The sequence below is a fragment of the Epinephelus lanceolatus genome, chromosome 5, assembly GCF_041903045.1.
Source record: "Epinephelus lanceolatus isolate andai-2023 chromosome 5, ASM4190304v1, whole genome shotgun sequence".
Taxonomy (NCBI): domain Eukaryota; kingdom Metazoa; phylum Chordata; class Actinopteri; order Perciformes; family Serranidae; genus Epinephelus; species Epinephelus lanceolatus.
The window spans coordinates 32744837-32765703 of NC_135738.1; the positions used below are offsets into that span (position 1 = coordinate 32744837).

At 41.7% G+C, this 20867-nt stretch overlaps 1 protein-coding gene across 1 annotated transcript in view; it reads left to right on the top strand.

Annotated features, from left to right (window-relative positions):
- The window catches only part of tmtc2b (transmembrane O-mannosyltransferase targeting cadherins 2b), a 129785-nt gene that overhangs the window by 70944 nt on the left and 37974 nt on the right, over window positions 1-20867 (top strand). Inside the window, exon 3 of the mRNA XM_078168095.1 lies at window positions 18043-18889. Coding sequence (XP_078024221.1) covers window positions 18043-18889 — 847 coding nt within the window. The remainder of the gene's footprint in view (window positions 1-18042; window positions 18890-20867) is intronic.

Sequence of the window (20867 nt, forward strand, 5' to 3'; positions counted from 1 at the left end):
AGATCTGCTGGTTTGTCTGTTTTCCCAGCATCATTAAGCTCTTACAAGAGAGAATTGATTCACGCAGAGATATTACATCAAATAACAAACTCAGGGTAAAGAAATTCACCTCATTTTAATTAACTGAGACATGCTTCAGTGTATCTTCTCTCTCTGGACAGCCCTGAACCACATCGGACCGACTCTTCCAACATGTTCTTAGCTCAGTTGTTATTTTATATTCAAAGATTTGCAAACTATAGTTTTGTACATCAACACAAGTGAAATATAGTTTGGGCCTTTGTTTCAGTTGCTGAACATACTTACTATTTATGGCTCCTTTTTATGGTCTCAGCAAATAAACTGGCATGTAAAATCAGTCAGCCAGGGCTGCATTACTGAGACTTCCCGCTACCATACCAGTAAAAACAAAAGGGTCAAAGCATTTGTTAGGTCTCATGTGGACATGTAGTGCAGTTTCAGAATAAATCTGCATTTTATTCTTTTTTCTTTCTCTTTGAATTACATAGTTTTGTTACTCTAATTGAACTGAAAGAAGTATTTTGTTCGAAACAATACAGTTTGATTATGTACATAATTTTACACAGTGCAGAGTTGTTCACAAACTCTATTAGTTTTAGAGTTATGTTTTTATTGAGCTTTACGAAACAATGAATATGAGAACCGGAGCAGCTCAAAGCCTTGTAACAGATTTACAGTACTCTTGGGATTTTTCTCATGTTAGTTGTTTGTGTACTTCTCACTGTAAATATGGCTTTTAGAAATCCCAATCAAAACAAGCACCACCAGATACTATAAACTGCTGCCAAAATCTTTCCGGTGGACGAGAGAAATGAAATCATTCAGATGTGGAACAGGCAGACTGCCACTTTAAACAAACAAAGGAGACAAATGTAGGCCTATCTACAAGTTCTCTCATCACGTCCTGTGATAGTCACAAAGGCTCCTAAAGGCAGAGCGGTCCAGTCTATTACCTGAATAGATTCAGTCCCAGCAGTAATTCCCCTTCTGCATGCTGCTACAAAAGACCGCTGCGTTTTGCAGCAGAGGTCCTATCATCACTGCTGGCGCTCCCAGCACAGGGGGCGAGAACTGAAGAGAAGCGGGACATGTGCGAAAGACACGCAGAAAAAAAAAATGTGTTGTAGAGGAGGGGAGAGACGTTAATGGACGGGGCAGCCAGGGGACAGAGAGAGGGAAGGAAAGAGAGTCTGCTGGAGACATTTTCAGGAGGAGGCAGAGTCTGTGTGATGCTCCTCCGTCAGACGGCCTGTCGCTCCCCATGAACCATCAGACGCTGGATGCTCTATTTTAGGATGCACAGGCTGGGGACTCACAAACCAAGCTGGTGCTGTAGCTGTTTATTAATCATGGGATTTCAGTGAGTCATAGAGGTTGTTCTCTGAGCACATATGAAACCTGCATTTTTATTTATTTATTTATTTGTTCAGTAATGGTTTCCAACATTTATTCTGTATTTAAGTGTAGTATATTTCATGTTGATGTGCGTCTCCTTCCTTACAGTGCTGCTAAACCTCTGTTATTGGGTTCTACATATGGTTATGCTCAGAGGCTTATGAAGGCTTAGGAAAAATATATTTAGGTTTTTTTTTTTTAACATGAAAATGGCAATTAAAATCGAATTTGTTTATTGAAATAAATAAACAAATATACTATATATGGGCCTACAATTTTTGCCTCTATTAGTGCTGGTTTTAATGGTAATGTTTCGCACCTTTATATAAGCAGACAGGGGAAAAAAAAAGCTCTCAATTACAACTTAAATTAAAGCAGTGTAAAATCACAAACCTCAATGCCAAGTTGCAGCCACAGCACAAAACCCGTGGCTGTGGGAGGGTGGGGAAATTTTTATGGACCGACCCACAAATCAGCCAGCAAACCAAACAACAGAGCAAGCTATATGGTCACAGCAGTAAAGGCAAGATATGATCATGTTCTTAACAACATTTACTTTACACATACAACATTATTTGCTGTGACAAAAAGTAACAGCAATCTTGTCCCGAACATACAGGAAAATGTTTAGGTATTTTCAAATGTTGTCAACCTTTCTTAGATTCAAGGATTCCCGTATTTTTCCAGCAGGGGTGCCAGGTTTTCCCTAACTCCATCTTCTTGTTTGACATGATTTGCTGCTTTTCTCTGTCGTGTGTGATGTTAAACTGAAGAGCCTGGGGCTTTAGACTGTGGTTAGACAGAGCAGGTGGCTTGGGAGTGTTGCCTTGGGCTGCTTGTGACAAGCACTTTGGCTGCTTTGTGGCATTTAGGTATACACATGTAGTCATTCATTTTCCTCACACATTTTGTTTTTTCTTCTCTTCTCTTCTCCTCATTTAAATACTTATTCATAAAGAAGAAAGATGATGTACTTAATTATTTTTTCATTCTGTTGTCATACACACACATGTACAAACAGGACCATTACATGCATTATATGGAGGCAAACTGGCACCTCTCCAGCTACCAGTCCACGCTCCATATTTGGTCCTGATGGGGATTTGACCCACTGATCCCTATGGGCTGAGCTATACTTATTAGCGTGTTGTAACTGCATTATTGTTGTTTACATTTCTGTTTATTTCTGAAAATGACTGAGATACATGTTGTAGCTGCGACAGATATAACTGTAGGCAGTGTGTATTAAAGATGGGGTTTTTATTCTGAGATATCTGCTGGTCTGAAAAGTAAAAATGAGTCTGTGTAGCGTACATAATGGGCAGCATTATGTCTCCATGGGCTTGTGCTCTAGGAAGACGAGGATGTGGAGTCATAATGATTTGCTCTGTTGTCACATGAAGATTGTGATAGGATCTCAGAACTTGTTAATTCAAAATCATAATGTTATCTAGCTAAACCATGTGAGACTCATGTTATCGTCTGGTGTAGGGAGGGACAGTGTGTCCTTTTTGAAATATCCACTTTATCTCGACATGATTTTGTGATCATGAATGTTTGTTCTGTGAGAGGAACACAAAGAAGACATTGTGAATTTTTGATAATAAATCTGAGATAAGATTGGTGCATCTTTGGTCCAGAATTATTCCCAAAATCTTCCACTGAGTTCTTCTTCTTGTCTTTTTTATATCCCAGTTTATCAGTCTAACCCTTTTGGCATGTTAATGCAGCCATGAAAGACAGAGTGCTGCTCTTTAGCTATTTTCCCCTCATTTCTGCTCTTGCACTACTCTCTAATTGTTTTCAAATTCTTTCTTGTTTAGCTGCTGAGTTGCAGTTTTTGTCCTTAAAGATTCAGTCAACCGCGTGGACTAAATGGACTCTGGCCCACGCCCAATTCTAATTTCTCCTCTGTGACACACTGGAATGATTATCGCAGTGGTAAAGCGAAGCCACACGGGACAATCTTTCAGTTGTAAACATGGATGCAAATTGTGGAAAGAATCCTGCACCACAATGGGATCTGCGAAGAGACGTTCAGTAGCGTTGAGAGTCACATTGATTAAATCCTGTCATTATTTGTGACCAATGCTTGATGTTGCGACATTAACTCAGCTTAAAACTTCCCTTCAAGACTCATAATATTATTAAATTATATTATGTATACACATTTGCATAACAGTTTGTTTTACCTCTGGCATGATATCCAACTCATAACTAATAATGCATTAATATCCTGGCTGTGAAAACCCTTCACCATCCTGTCACAGAGAGATTGCACCAAAAGGAGACATGCAGGTGCTTGATTTCTCCACTAGTACATCTGGGAATTCTTCTCTCAATCCCAGGATTCATTGGTAGTCTCCGGGCGTACAGGTGTAGAATTGAGTTATCGTGCCCTTGTGGGAGTTCAATCCTGCATATGGAGGCTCTGAGACCTACAGAAAGATGTTTGCCAGCGTATTCTCACAGCATTGAAGGTTTTCTGTCGGATCTCTCAGGCTCCTTCTCTCTTTCTCTTTGTCTCTCCTGGGTGCGCTTTATATTCCTCTCTGTCTCTGGCCATTTTTGATTTACGTCTTTGCTGAAAACTACAAATTAAAGTAATTTCATGGTCCTTAAGTGACTTTTATGATTCTGGGATGATTTTATGAGTTTGATCTATGGCTGCATTCTTTTACAAATGAAGCAGTGCCCTTTTGGGATTCTGAGTTAATTCTACCAGGCGGATATTCTCTGAAAGCTCCAGGTTTTTAATTAAGTTTTGGAAAAAGAGCAGCACCACCTGCGTGTGTGTATTCACCTTGTATTTCTTATCAACAAAGGCCTCGGTCTAAACTGCAAATAATGCATTATTATTACTTGTATAACCCTTTATTGTTATGTTCTCTTCAGTTTTATTCTTGTAGCAAATTGACTAAATGTCATATTTATATTTTAACACAGTGAGCAGATAGGGAAGATGGTCCTATTATATTTAAACCACCCTGCTCTTTTAAATTAGCCATGCTGGCTGAGGTGCTCGAGGGATTACAGTGTCTGTTTGTCCTCCACTTTGGTCCAGATTGAAATGTATCTGCCATTATTGGATGGATTGCTATAGAAATTTTGTGCAGACATTTATGCTCCCCTCTGGATGATCTGTAAAAACTTAAACGTTACATTTTTAATTCAATTTTTAAAGGTCAAAACTTTTATTTGTCCAATGCTCACTGGTGTATGACCACATATCTGTAAAATTATGACATTCCCCTTCAGCCTAAGCTGTACTTTGTGTTTAGTCCAAAATAGCATAACACAACAAACTTCAACCCCTTTTCCACTTGACAAAAACCCATTAACACCCACTAATATCTGACTTTTGTCTGTTGTGGAAAAGGTTACAGTCTGCTTTTACTCCATGGTCAAATGACTCGGCTGTAGTTAAGGGTATTTATCGGCTCCAGCATCAGCTTTGATCGGCAGTAATGGAAATATGACACCGGGGTAGATGCGCTGATTTCGACTCATTTGCCGGCATGATGCAATAATAGGCCGCCACAAAATACTGTCCACCTTCGTCTCAGCAGCTCTCAAACAATGTTCAAAATTCAGTCGGCATAGATTTCGAGAGACAGACTAAATAAGTAAGTGATCATGTAAAAAAGGAGTCACATACCATTTTGATAGGCCTTCATGCTGCTTTCTCCTGTTTACTAACCTGATTTCTGGCGCCTCCATGGCATTAAACATTACACACCAGAAGAAATGAAAACAGAAAGGCATACTCATCTGCTGCAATGTGAAAGCAGTCTGTTGTCTCTTTGTATGTGTGCATATATGTGCTAATTTTGGTGAAAAATAACATGAACAGCTGCTAAACAATTTGATTGTTATTGCTAGCTTGTTAACGTGTTAAATTTGGCATTTAGTTCAATGCACTGTTTCACTTAAACATGTAATAACTGATTTATTTGTCCAATTGTGGCCAGCATTAACAAGTTATGAACACAAAATTGACACATCATCACCTTAAAAGTTGAGAAATTGTTAGCAACAGTAGCTTATTTACACATCCAACAGTTATGTAAATATCTGTCTCTTAAGCTGATAAATGCTCCATTGTGTTCACCATAGTTCCAAACTTTGTCTGTCTGCTGTTTGGAGCTGAGTAAAAAATGTACAGTGGGGTTTTGGAGCTTTTTCACTGAAAATAGCTGCCCGCTGTGGCTGAAAAATGATGCTGTGAAAGCGGTGAGAGTGAACCAAAACAGAGAAGTTGTGGCCAGAGAGCTAAACAATGAGCTGAAACTCACTGTAAATGTACATACAGCGGATCAGACGTGCAGATTAGGGTGATAATTTTCTGCAGGTGCAACATTACAAGTGACTCCTTTCATATTGTCACATTGTTTTCATGTTGTTAGTTGATGTGTGTAAGTGTGGACTTGCTCCTTAGAGACACACTCAGAAAATCTTCGGACTGCTTTTCATTTATCTAAAAAAAATCAAGGCTCCACTGGTAAAAAGAGGAACACTATCATTTGATGATGAATCTTGACCTTGGCTTCTTCATGGTTGAAGCTTGTTTCTGCTGTTCGTCATCATCCCACACCGCAAGTCATCTTTTTACGTTTCCTGAGCTCCTCTCGTGCTTGTTACCAGCCAGTATAAACAGCAACAAATGGCATGCTGTCACTGAGACATGGTGGTCAACCGTAACATGACACACCAGAGAGCTATTTTCAAAAAGTGGTTCAGGGAAAAAATGCAATCGGAGCAATTCTCGACATCTGACATCCCTCTGACAGTATATCTGCCTGGCTTTGGACCCTCGCTCTGGCTTTGTGTGCCTCATTTATGCATGTTCTGTAGGAGCTTACCGCCTCCCTAAACCCTGCAATACAGTGGCTCTGATCTCCCAAATGCATAGTAATGACCAGGAATCCACGCATGGACAGGACTAATCTAATTTAGATACAACATGCCTCGGAAACAGCACATTCTTATTTATTTATTTATTTATTTATTTATTTTGTCGAGAGCCCATGAGCAGCACGGAGCATAAAGCACTTCCCTCCAACCCACATTTCATTCCCCTCCGTAGAGCTTGAATCAGCATCTTGTCACAGCAAATTTGCAGTAGTGGTCACACAGTCTAGTTGGCCCTCGCAGTACAAATAAATACGGGAAACGAAGGACCAGAAATAAGGAACACTCCGTTTATTTTTCAAACCATTACTGTGGTTTCACTCAATAAATATCTCCTATGAAATGTTAAGGGTTTGAGTCGACTTCGGGTTTTCCATTGTCATTATGTCCTTATTGTTTGGTCTGCCTGATGCTTTCGCCTTTCCCGAATATGACTTCAGTTTGTATTGAGTAGTAATGAAGATGAATTTAGAGTTGTTTCATTTTCTGGGCTTTTCACTTACTTTAAACGAATCGCCATGCGTGACCTTGATGTGGCCGTGTGACTCGGCAAATGCACTTCGAAAAATAACAGAAAACAAAATTTTTCTTGCCGCTTCGAGCGAACGGGTCAAGTTGGTGCGTGCGGAAAACTTCAAGAGATCAAACTGTTGTAACTTTTGGAAAATACAGGGAGAAGTTTTGTTGCTTTTCCGTACGTTTTATCAACTCAAGTTTCAGCAACCACTGAGAAGTTGGCAAAGTGGAGGATTTTCCATTGATTAGCTGTTTATGTTCTTTGCCCTGGGCACTCCTTCATCTTCCTCCTGCCTACCTATAACACGCTTCTTCATCTAAACTCAAGCAGAAGTTCAGATTTCATCCCCCCCAGAGGCACCGTCTGGTTGACAGAATGAGATATGTTTTTCCTATGCCGTTATAAATCTATAGATGCCTGATTGCCACTGATGACAAAATAAATGTACTGTGATTATGGCACTGGGAGAGGGAGACCCTTTGTGACCCCTAAACAAGGATCATCTGGCTCCAGCATGAAAAGAAGACATTTCGTAGCCTGATTGGGACATCTAAAATAAGTGTGTTTAAAGTGAGTCGAGCTGGAATGTTGAGTGAAGGTTTCAAAAGAAATGGATCCCGTGTTGGTTCAATGATTATGGTTAATAAAAGCTGACCAAGGGAGCATGAGCTGGCGTGTTTTACGACGTCTTGGTCGGAAATTTTCTTGCTTGGATTTATTTGCTTTCGCCACGTGCATTTAAATTCCTGCTCTTTTTTCACGGTAGGTCTTTGGAGATGGGCAGTAATACGTAAAAGAGAAGGTGTTTCTCTTTTTCACATTTAGCACAGAAACTTCACCTGTCAGTGGCTTTCATCCAGATTTAGGCACCGCACTTTCCCACTTTCTCCTCCCTCCTTTGTAGCCTCGCACATATCCCCCTCACTGCTGGAAGCAGCGTGTTTTAAATTCTCTTATCTTTAAGGTTTCACAGTCAATAAAAGTCTGTTTTTGTCTCCAACGGATTGCTGCTCATCACTGGCCTTTTTCCAGGGCTTTGCTTCTTTCTGAGGCAGATCCTCTCCCTCTCCCATCTTTGTGCTCTGTGTATCTGCCAGCCAGACCAGCTGACTCTGTGGGTTTTCTGATGGGTTCACACGGGTTAAAAGCTTTGATCATGAGCGGCGCGAGGCAGGTCCGCTGTGGAGCTTGACTCCGTGACCTTTCACACCACTCAGCCCGCGATCTAGCTGTCCTCTTGCCTCTAAGTAAACTATGTACTGCACCTACACAGTCATTTATAGAGTTATCTATCCTAAAGTGATGACAGCACTTATCTTGTAGCTTATCTTAGCTGCATGACAAATTTAGGAACATAATTCTATTGCATGTGCCATGGAATGACCTAAGGTCTAAATTGCTAGAACCTCTTTCCATACAGTAGTTTGTGGAAAAATTAAGAGAAAAAAGAGACATTTCTTGGGTGTTCACTTGCTGAGGCAAGTGAGTACGCCTGTCACCTTTCAGCTTAACATTTTGCAAAACTCAGTGTTGCTTATTTAAATATAAAGTTTAGCATATTTATTCACTTCTTGCCAAGTTTTAGAGGTTTTAGTTTTTAGTTTTAGAGAAGATTCATACTACTCTCATATCTGAATAGTAAATATGAAGCTAGCCGGTTAGCTTAGTGTAGCACAAAGACTGGAAACAGGGAGAACAGTTAGCAAGCTAATTTCTTATTTCCTTGGATGGCGAAGGCATGACCTGCCCTACTTTCCCTGTGATTGGCTAGTTCTTGTTGCCTTTGTTGGTAAGGTTTAGGCAAGAGGAGTGGGATTGTTTAGGGTAAGCATGTCAGGGTAAGCCAGTCAGAGGCAGAGTAGGGCGGGTCGTGCCTTCGCCATCCCAATGCTGTGTTCACATTAAGAATGACACACTAGTGACATGAAGCTATAAACTGACGCCCGACACTTGTCACTGTAGTTAAGCGTGATGCGCTACACGTATAAGTTGAGCTGGTGTCGATTTTTTTCAGTGTTCCAATGATGCAAGGAAGTGTCAATGAATCATGTGTTTTTGTTTTTAGCTTTGGCACTGTGTTGATTAATGTAGTTAGCTGATGCTATGCTAGCTTTATGTGCATTTCGGTGGAATGGGGTGGCGAAATGTGATGTTAAAATTGGACTTAGGCATTGATTAAAAGCATGGATATTTTTCTTCACAAACATACTTTTTTTCTTTTCTTAACTGAATAACTTGAGGGTGGCATAGAGGTGCAGTGGTTAACATTGTTGCCTCACAGCAAGAGGGTTCCCAGTACGAAACCCCGGCGTGGGAAGCCCCTCTGTGTGGAGTCTCAGTGTGTCATCGTGGGTACTCTGGCTTCCTCCCACAGTCCAAAACATAAAGGCTAGGTTAATTGACGACTCTAAATTGGTCGTAGGTGTGAATGTGAGCATGGTTGTCTGTCTCCAAGTGTCAGCCCTGTAATAGTCTGGCGACCTGTCCAGGGTGTACCCGCCTCTCGCCCAGTGTCAGCTGGGATAGGCTCCAACCCCCGCCATGACCTCCAACAAGATAAGCGGTTACAGAAAATGAATAAATAGCTTCAGATGACATTCAGTTGAGGCCCTTTGTAGCAGATGCATACAAGGCCGTGATGATGAACACTTCAGCAATGACTTTGCAACAGTGTAGCTGGTCATGCTGTTGCGTTGTCGCTTGTAGTGTTAATTCAACAAAAGAAAAAAAACTTGCAGCTAACATGGAGTTTTGTCATCCCCGAGAGGTTGTTATGTTGCCCAGCAAAGAAATATCCACTTTTTTCTGACCAGACAGATGACATGTTATTTAGTGAGTTTTAGAGGTGTTGGTAACCTGATTTTGTTTCTTGCGGCTTTAGCTTCATATTGATTTAACTCCTATCTCTAACTCTAACTGAACACATTTAACAGTCCGTAGATTAAGTCAGAAATTTTTAGGCTGAAAATTTTCCCCAGTTTATTTGTCACTGCAGCATATATGGCTATAAAACTGTCCAAAACAAAATGCAACAGCTTGCATATTCAGTGCATGAGAGCAAATTATCAGACATCAGCTTAATCACATTTTAAAAACATGCACCAACTGTTGGCAATCCATAACACGTTGTTAGGAAGTGCAATAGTCGGGCTCTTATCTTGTCTTTCCCGCGTACAACCAGGTTTTTACAACCAAAGGTTCTTTACCATCTCAGAGGAGGGGATCACACCAGCTGCAGCTGATAAGAGGGAGAAAAGATAGGTGGTGAATTTGTGGTCCATCAGCCACAGGCTTGATTAGTTGAACCAGCGGTCAAAGAACAAGGACACAGTGTATTTCCATCCATCAAACCCGTAGAAAAATGTATGCAGACTTTTTAAGGGGATCTGGCGCTCTTACCGAATTTGAGCTCTCTGTAGGTGTGTGTGTGTGTGTTTGAAGGCTTTGAAGGTGCTTATACTCTCTGATTGGTACCCAGAGCTCATTTTCACTTCCATTACAAGTCTATCAATGTGAAGCCGGATCTTGATGAAAGGCCCTCTGCAGACAATTGATCTCAGTAATGATGAAGAGGAGGGGATAGGTCAGACATGCCACTTCTTCTTTCACAGGATTTTCTCGGAGGTGCTCGCTGGAGTGTGAGCCAGTCACGGCGCTGCAGTTTGATGGGCTAGTTAGATGTGCCGTGTGATGGATGGCTCTTAAAATGCTGTTGAAAAATGGTATGGTGTGTGCATCAGCCAATTATGCAAAACAGGGCTGTGTAGCCAGAGAATGGCGTACTTTCTCCAAACTAATTAATTAAATTTCTCTCTCAGGTCTCCCTATTTTATTTTGCCACAAACCCTCTTTCACAACACCCTGGCGGATGTTAGAAAAAAAAAAAAAAAAAACTTTTTAGATCGAGGTTTCTACTCAGTCAATTCAACCTAATCAAAGTGTGGAGGGGGAAAAAGGCAGGCACAGGCACAAACAGGGATTCCGTAATTGGCCTGTTTTGCATTTCATCTCCAAGGATATTTTATTCACATGCCTGGCTTATAAAAGCTAAATTGTTTCAATTCTAAACTGATTGCGCCTGAAACACAAAAGGGAAGAAAAAGAAAAACACTGCCCCCATGCCTCCTATGGGGTTTTGCTAAATCACTTATTTCATACTAAACTGGATTAAAAACAAAAGACACAAAGCTGGAATGCCTTGGTTTTCCTGCATAATAGAGCTACAGCACCCGGGGAGCCGTTGCCCGGCTGGTAACTGAACTTATGCTTTTGAATGGTAGACATTTTAACCGCAGGCATATTATGGATGATGCACGTCTGTTTATTCAAGAGATAATAGACTTAGGGTTTGTGTTGTCCCCCCAGTAATGTGTCCTCCAGATCATCTCTGGAGCACTTCCTGTTTGCTTGCTGCCTGTACACGTCTTTGCTTTCACGTTTATTTTCCTTAGAAAGTCAGAGCAGTTGGAAAAGTAGGCCAAGAGGAGGAGCAGTGGGGTTACAAATGTGTGCTGAGGTGCAATCAAAGGATTGTTTTATGTTCTCAATACTGCCCAAAGACTTTATTCTGCATAGAAAGAGGGAAATCTCAATGTGCAAGTGCAGCACAAGAATGTAAATGAAACAGCGCCTCGGTCCTCAGCGTCGACATATGGATGTGGTTAAGGTGGTGGTGTCTGAGTTTGTGCTGCGTCTGGGAAGAGTCAGGATGACATATCTGTTTGTCACAGGGCCAGGTATGAGTATGTATGGGAGCGGTGCCAGGTTGTCGTCAGCACTTCAGAGGTGTATACACGAAAACATGAAACACACATGCCAGCTCCTTGCCCTACGGACGGTGGTCTCATCACAGCGGGAACAAAGCTGCTTTGCAGAATCAAAGGTACTGCACAAATCAGCCATAAACAGCACAGAAATTAGCTCAGAGGAGGGTGTTGTCTAGCTGGGAAGCTGGCACTCTGCCCCATGCATATAACACCCAATTTTGGATGACCTGTTCACTCTAAAAATAGAGGAAAGTTCTCTTCCACTCTCTCCTCTAGAGTGCTTTAAGTTAACTTTGAGGTGGTGTCTCATAAGCCCACGCCTGGGCTGGAGAGGGGACTTGAGAGCCTGTAGAAGAGCCTCGTAAATCCAAGCTGGATCTCCCTGAAGCAGTGATTGAGATGTATTAACACTGCTCAGCAAGCCTCGCTGGCAAAGTCTGCACAAAGTACAGCCCCTGGGCCTCACGGACCACTTCAGTCCACTTCATCTCTTTGTAGAGTTTCTGCTCACCTGCTCAGATTGAAAAGTGGCCACAGGACTCCACTCTGGTGATTTTAGGGATTGACTCAAAGTGCACATTGAAACCTGGTGTGTCAGATTTGAAGAGGATGATCTCCTCCCCTCCATCCATCCTTAAATCCATCCTAAAAGTTCATATGAAGTTCACATGACAGATTTTTAGTTTAGTTTGTAGTAGGGAGTGGTACTTTTGGGGGATTGATCAATTTAAATGTCACTGATATCCTTGGGGAGTTGTTACAGTATATTTGATGAGCACGTTTGTGCACTCCTTACTAATCAACTGTAGCTGCTTGTTTGGAACTTTGTATTACTTGGTCAGTGTATGTTCAGTGTTATTTTAGGGTATCTTTTAGGGTGCAAAAGTTCGCTTGCTTTGGTCGGAATCAGGGACTGACTTTCTGTTCAGTTGCATAATTGCCTAGAGTTGGTTCGTGTTCTCACGGCAGCATTTACAAGCGGACCAGATCAAATGCCTGCGTCAGAAAGCTGCTCTTGATTGGTCAGAATGTCCATGCGGGAAAAATCCTGGAAGTAAACAAAACGTTACACTGCAAGATAAATGCAACACTTTTTAATGTCACAATGGAGCGACGACTATGCGGGTTGATTTTAGCGCTGGTCATCGTGTTCTATATTGCTTGCATTGTTCATTTTAGTCAAACCGTACAGTTTGAAAACAAGGCGCGGCTCCATCTAGAAAACAATGTGTTGATGCACTGGATGCACTGAATGTGCATATTAAGGCAGTACAGGAGGAGCTGCACATTAATAATCCTCCAGGACTGTAACATGCTCATGCTTTTTTAACCCAAACAATGTGTAATGTGACTGCAGTTGGTTCGGATCAAGATCGGAACATGATCTCACCACAAACGAACCGCACCAGAGTTCGGTTGTAACCAGACAGAGACCACCTCTTCAAGAAGGTCTCAGTCCGGTTGCTTTCAGAATTTTGAAAAAAACTGCCCTAACAAACCACACTTAGGGGTCAAACGAACTTGGGGTCAGTTGAACTGAATCAAACAGGGCAGGTGTGAAAGCACCCTTAGACCTCATATGTAAATTGTAGGCTACGTCGAACTGGCCCTAGAAATAATATTCATGTACAATTAATTTGAAACAGCAAATGTTTTTTTAGAGAAATGTAATGTCAAGCAAATTATGTTTGCTAGTAACATTATGAAGAAATTTTTCAAACTAAAATATCTTGCAAGTCGCAAAAATGCTGATACTGAACGAATCAATAAAATGTTCACTAAAAATATTTTTCAGTTTTTAGCAAAATGTTCACTGACAACATATTTCAAATGTTTTCCGCCCAAACAGTATCCACTCGTAGTGATTATAGCATTATTCTTAGCTTTTTTATTAACATTTAACCAAAATCACAATCTATCCCAAACCTTAACTGAAGTGCGTCAGTTGCCGAAACCCAAGACAGGACTCTTAGTTATTTTGTCTTTCATTAAAATGTAGCCTAACCAAATTCACAATCTTTTCCTAACGTTAACCAAAGTGCTTTTGTTGCCTAAACCTTAGACAGGAGCCAGGAGGCAAATCTGAAGTACTAGTGTCAAGGTCCTGCACTTTGTACGCCCACCATCCTCCAGAACCACCACTGTCCGAAGCCTGCGTGGTACATGAATGTAGCAGGGCAGCAATTACATTGCAGCAACTACATCATTAAGAAACATATGGAAATAAGTTCTTGGAGACAGGATTGGTATAACAGTAAAGAAGACAATCAAATATTGTCATCTTGTCAAATACTGAAGGAGTGTGACATTTTGTTAAAAGGCGACAGCTAGCAGCCAGTTAGCTTAGATTAGCACAAAGAGTGACCACCGGGAAACGGCTAGCTTGGCTCTGTCCAAATGCATCATACCAACATCTCTTAATCTCACAAATGAACACATTATAGCATGTTTGTTAACTCCGAACAAAAATCTAAGTACACAAAATAATACATGGTGTTTTTTACATTGGGGATATATAGCATACTTTGTTATGCTAATTATTTATGCTAAGTTAAGATAAAGCTGCTAGCTGTAGCTTTATATTTATTGTACAGAAAAATGGTATCAAGCTTGTCAACTATTCTTTGAACTTGAGTTAAAGGACACATCCCATCTAGTCTTTTTGGATGTGTTCATGTGTTTGTTTTAAAGCCACAGTGTGTAGGAATTTCTCCCATCTAATGTTGAAATCATATATTGCATTCAAACAGATGGCGCACTCTAGCGCCTCACTGTTTCAAACACGTATTGCAACAACTGTAGCCGCTGTGTACCAAAAAGCTATGATAACACTGATGAAACCATGTCATCCGATACTACATGGAGTATTCATTCAGGCTCCTACACAGACACACGCGACGCGAGCTGACAAACCCCCTCCTCACCATGCTGGCTGTGTTTACAACGTAGGACTGTTGGGGCGGATGTAAATTGAAACAAACCAGTCACGTCTTGTCCTTTGACAACTGACAAGTGGCTCAACCTCACACACCTCATCCCTCTCCTCGCATTACTGCGCCGCTAACAGCTGTTAGTGGCCAGCGGCACTACTGCCGCATAACAAAGTCCCACTCTTTGAGCATAATGCAGGATCATGTATTATGCAGCATCACGGGAGACGGAATCCTCGTCGCCAAGAAAGTGCAAAAGGGAATCAAAAAGGCAGCGTGACCGGCGAATTAAAAAAACAAGGGTCAGCATTGGGGTTGCCTTTCCCAGGTGGAGAGAGCTGCTGAAGGAGAAAGGTAATACAATCACAGGCCAGCGCTAACAGCAGCTAACAGCGGCTAACAGCGGTGCAGTGATGCGAGGAGAGGGATGAGGCTGTTAGCGACTGGCAGCTAACAGCGGCTAACAGCTAACAGCGGCACAGTGATGCGAGGAGAGGGATGAGGCTGTTAGTGACTGGCCGCTAACAGCGGCTAACAGCCAACAGCGGCGCTGGCCTGTGATTGCATTAGAATTCTCCCTCAGCAGCTCTCTCTACCTGGGAAAGGCTACCCCGATGTGGGCCTTCGTTTTTTTAATTCGCCGGTCACGCTGCCTTTTCTATTCCCTTTTGCACTTTCTTGGCGACAAGGATTCCGTCTCCCATGATGCTGCATATGCATGATCCTGCATTATGCTCAAAGAGTGGGACTTTGTTTCAAATTTGCCAGGGTAGTAGCGAAGCGCCTCTTGCTCCTCTCCTTCGGCTCCTCAGTCACGCAGTGCTGGCCTGGCTCTCAACGAAAACGACAAAGGCGGTGCTGTATGTCCCTTGCTGGCGGGTGTATTCTCAAGATGGCGAAACGTAATGGAACCCCACAGACGACTTACCCGCACAATGTACAAACAAATCCGAAATTCTCCTTTTACGAGAATAAGTCAGATTATTGGTGGAGGTAATAGTACACCACTGATGACATATTTATGAATGCAGACATCGATTTTTGCCAATAAACAACTGAAAATGTTACACAATGTCCCTTTAAGCACGCCTCAGTGGTTAGTCCCACAGTCAGCAGGAACATAGATGCTGCATTCCTGTGTGTCACTGAGGGCTAATTAAAAAGATAGATAGTCATGGTATTATTCTTTGTTCAACAGGAAATAGGAATTATTATTTCTTTTTTAACCAGAACATTTAAACGGAATTTTTTGCTCCCATGCACTTTCTGCTCTAGCCTTTCACTTGAACTGGCACAGTTTCAGTCACCCATTTAATTTTCACATGACAAAACCCCACTTTGCTCACATTTTTGGAACCTTGCATTATGTTATCAGTCGTATCTGTGCACACCAAACAGATGTTTGTAATTTTCCTGTTTTTATTTTTAATAGCATTGAGATAATGATGATAGTTTGACATATTCTCCATTGTTGTATTGTATTGTAGTCGGTTGCCTAGCTGTGGTCTTTTCTTTACATGCTAGAGCATCCACTGTCACAGTGGGGTTACAGCTATAGCACATTTATTATGGCTGACTGGATGAAATAGTTCACCCATTAGGTCCCTGCACGGCACCTTGGATTTATACTTTTAATTTAGTGTTATTAAGCTCCATTTGGTAATATTTCTCATAATTCTATGGATATATTCTCACTATATAAAATGTATTTCTTTACTGTCTCGGGGGGCTGACCTTTGACAGTGGCTCAAATTAATGAGAAATGGTGATCTGGATTGAAACGATGACCTTTTGTTGCCAAGCGACCGAGTAACTTCTTCAGCAGTGGCTTATCATCATAAAATACTGCACCATGGGTAGTTGTCAGGCCTCCCCTGAAGGTTTTGACAGAGCTGACCTTATACAAGTAGGGTTTTTTTTCAAGTTTGTGATATTTTCATAACCACTGTGAATACAGTATGCTAGTATTCAGATCCACATTGTTGCACTTCAGCCACACAAGCGCACTTGGTGCTCTACCGAGCTCTTAAGTGTATGTCTGGAGTGACTGAATTTCCTTGCCTGCAAAAACAAGGAATCATTTTGAGGAGGAGTTCTCCTGCCAAGCTTCAGTAAACATACTGAACATATAAACATGTTTGATTGCATTGTATTTTTAGGTGTTCCTGCTGTGTTTACCCCCTCCATTGCACCACAGCAAATACTGTAATTAGCTGTCATGGTGTTGTCATCTGTGCACCCAGTCTCATTTCCTGTTGCCTGGGTGTTGAGCTGTAGCTCGTTGCATTAGCAGTGATCATTAGCAGACAACAAAGCTTTTCCCCCGCAGTCAGATGTCCCCAGAGGTTATTGAAGCCTCTCTTCGCTGATACAATCTGTATATGACAACAGACAGGCGAGGAAATCAATAGTATACCCCCAAAGCAGTGGTGGTATGAAGTTTATAATCACAGATGGGACATGTTTGCTCCCTTTGGTATGTGGAGATGAAGAAAGATCACATCCACTGATATAAAAGTAATGTGAGGTTAGGCCATTGTAGCCTTGGGTTTAGCTTTAAATAATGAAAAGGAATTCATCTGAGAAAACATCTCTGACTATGATGCCCTGGAGATTTAGATTCAGACTGCTGAGACTAATAGAACAAGACGTTGCTGCGTAGTTCATGTATTGATCATCTATGTTTTGTTGGGCTCTGTAGTGCTGAATTTCCCATTTTTTATGTGTTTTTGAGGCACATATGAAGTTAAAACTGCAGGACCTGTACGTGCTCCAGCTGCTTATTTAAGAAAAAGCTCTAAGTTTTTCTTAGTTGAATTTCCAACATGAGCACAATAAGAAAGGTCACTTGGTCCGAACACTGGAACACGCTTGCGGCGAAATATGTCCAGCCATTTTTCAAAGCTCTGCCAGCAAAGTATTAAACAACCAAACACACTATAAATATTTCATAAGTGTTCCCACACAGCATTTGGGAAAGTGTTTAATATCAAGTCTGTAATATGATGAATGGAGTTCAAATGGTTGTGTTTGTTTTGATATGTCTATAGAGGCCGCCGAGGAAAAATGTATGCATGAGTGGAAAGTCCCGATGTAGGGTCACCTTCATTAATAAACAATCAATGAATTGACTCAGTGTGAATGTTCTGGCTTTAATAAAAGCTAGTGATTTTTTTGTCATTCTTGGTTGGCTTAAAAAGTGGTTTAAAGAGTCAACTGATTTGTTCATTATCCAGCTATACTGTTGAGACCATGTAGTAGCTATGTTATTCTTGAGCTGAAGTGACGTAAGATCAGGCTTTCCTTTGATCAATTTCCAATCCGTAGCCTTGGTCATAGTAAATGTAAGGGTCCTCGAGTCATAAATATTATAACCACCCAGAAAACTAGGTTTGGCTCAATGCTCTCATATGTGCAGTATATTTTCCTCAACAGTTGTTCCTTTTCCTTTCCACCAGATTGAGGGTTTGATCGCTGTTCCTGTGTTTTCTTTGTCCTCCAGAGAAAGAACATCCACCTGCTGCTGAATGTGTTTTTGCTGGCAGCCTGGGGAGCCATCCTATTGGCCTGCCGATTCTACTGGATGGGTAACAAACCGCCTAACTTCTCCAACTCTGACAACCCGGCAGCCGACTCCCCCTCGCTCCTCACCAGAATGCTGACATTTTTCTACCTGCCTGCTGTCAACTTCTGGCTTCTACTTTGCCCGGACATGCTCAGCTTTGATTGGTCAATGGACGCCCTGCCTTTGATCAGGAGCCTTGCTGATTGGAGGAACATTCACACGGTGGGCTTCTACCTTGCATTGCTCCTGCTGGCTTGGTTCAGCCTGTGGATGCACCACATCGGTAAAGGCAAGGAGAGTAATGGCAAAGCGCATCATTACACCAATGGCAGAAATGGGAACAGTAACGGACATAGTTACCAATACAACAATCACGAACATATGAACAATTCCAACACAGACGCTTGCATTAACAGTGCACAGAATGGTACCAAAAAGCACTATGAGAGCAGGACTTCACTGCCCACCACTGAAAATGTTGTGGTGTTCTCTCTGGGCCTGCTGGCTATCCCTTTCCTCCCTGCCACAAACTTGTTTTTCTATGTGGGGTTTGTGATAGCAGAGAGAGTACTCTACATCCCCAGCATGGGCTTCTGTTTGCTGGTGGCGGTGGGGGTGAGGTCTTTGTACGTCCGTCTGCGGCACAGGTCCACCAGGGCCATGTTGGTGTACTGCAGCGCTGCCATGGTTCTTCTTTTCAGTGTCAAAACTGTATTGAGGAACCGGGACTGGCAGAATGAGGAGATGCTCTACAAGTCAGGGATTTATGTCAATCCTGCTAAAGGTAAGGCTCTTTCATTCTGAATCAGCATGCACAGAGGTGCGACAGCTCCAACATGTGCACACACACACACTTTTTTTACAATTTTACTACACATTCCCACACCAAAACCTCTTTCACCCATCATATTTTGCTGTCTGAATAGCGAGCAAGCTCTTAGGCACAGTTTTGAATTTGATAATGTGTGCTGTCGCTCTACTGCCGCCCTGAATAATTCAAAGTCAAGCTGCTTCAAAATGACTTCTCTTCGTCACTCAGCCTCACCGCAGAATATACAAGTGCTCACGAGTACAAGTCAGTTAGTTGTACTACTCAAGGCTAAATTTATCCTTCAAAAATGCACTTTATTTTACTGTTGCAAGGAATACAACAGAGCTGTACCTCTTTATCACACATCATCTTATACCCAGCATGCAATCTGTTTTATGACACCAAATGCCCCATCTCACTTGGAAGGGCACCATCACACGTCTCTGATTGGCACCTTTAACAGCAGATAAAATATTCAATAGCCTTCATATTCAAGGTCATCAGACACAGATCCCCACCCGAAGCAAAGTTGTCAGAGCTGCTGAGGAGGGGAGCAGGGCAGGGTACTCGCAAGGCAATAGCGGGGACACGTTGTGTTAGCTAATTTCCCTTTCAGATTCAGAGCGGAGCTGAGGCGTGACAGCTGTTTGTTTTGGCAGGCCATCAGCCGAAACAGAGCAGCAGCAATGTCCCCGACTCACATTCATTATAGCTAATATGAGATTTGAACAGAACCCAACCTCAAACACAGGCACACTCATTGGATTGTTTGAGCTGTGAAATTTCAGGATGCACAAAGGAACTCTTATCCGACAAAGATGCTTTATAAATTCATCTGTGCGTAACTGGAAGCACAGTCGAATGAGGGATGCTCGGGTTGTTTTTATCTGCTTGTCTCAGTATATACTGAATATTCTTCTGGGATCCATAATGATGATGATTTTCCACAGCTAAATACTGTAATTACGTCACTTAAAAGCACGCTGCATATTTTAGCACTTCCAACACGTGTCAACAAAAGCATCAAGAGCCAGCACTGCGAGGTGCGAGAAGAAACAAAATAATGTAACAATGACTTCATTAGGCCTGTCTATGTTTATTTAATGACTGTTTGACACATTGAATCAGTTTAATCATAATTATTGTCATGCTTGTGCAGCAGAGGTGGGACCAAGTCATGATTTTGCTCAAGTCTTAAGTCCTTGCCCTAAAGTCTCAACTCAAGACAGTCAAGTCCTGAATCAAATTCCAGGTCCTAAACAAGTCATAATGTGCTCTTCACCAAATGTAATGCCAAAACGACAGACTAATGATTTATTAAATTCACAAAAATCATAAATGCTTTGTAAAAATTGGATTTATTTCTTAAAATAAGGGTTTTAAAAAGTTATTTAGCTTTTAAGCTAACATAAACTAAGCATTAGCTTGCTTACTGTGCTAATATTAGCTTCAGCTTACCGTTCTTTGTGCAACTTTGAGTGCCAAACAAAGTTGGAAGTTGTTGCCTCGCCATTTGTAATTTTCAACCTGCACGTTTTGCTCGTCGAAATGTATTTTTGTTGACCAGTGTGTAATTTTTGTACACAAACAAAATTATCCTTGGTATCAGTAGCCCTTTTTAAACAGGAATTGTGCAAATTTGCAGGAAAGCCCAATCAGTCTTCTTTCAGCATTGGCAGTATAAAAACAAAATCGGGGAGTGCAGCAAAATGCCGCCTGCCTACTTTTGTTTATACAGAATGCACCTTTTTTGGGGCAATGGGAGGCGTGAGCAAGTAACAAAACGTGTAGCTCAGCATGTGACGTAAACAGTGACATGGGACGGAAGCCGCAGCTAGTCAGTCCTTCGGCAATTCTCTTGTAAGTTGGCCCGTCCTTCACCATCCCCGTCATCTGACGGTTTTAATGGCCTCTTCGTTTGCGAGGGCAATGAGGGCGCGCAATTCTTTGT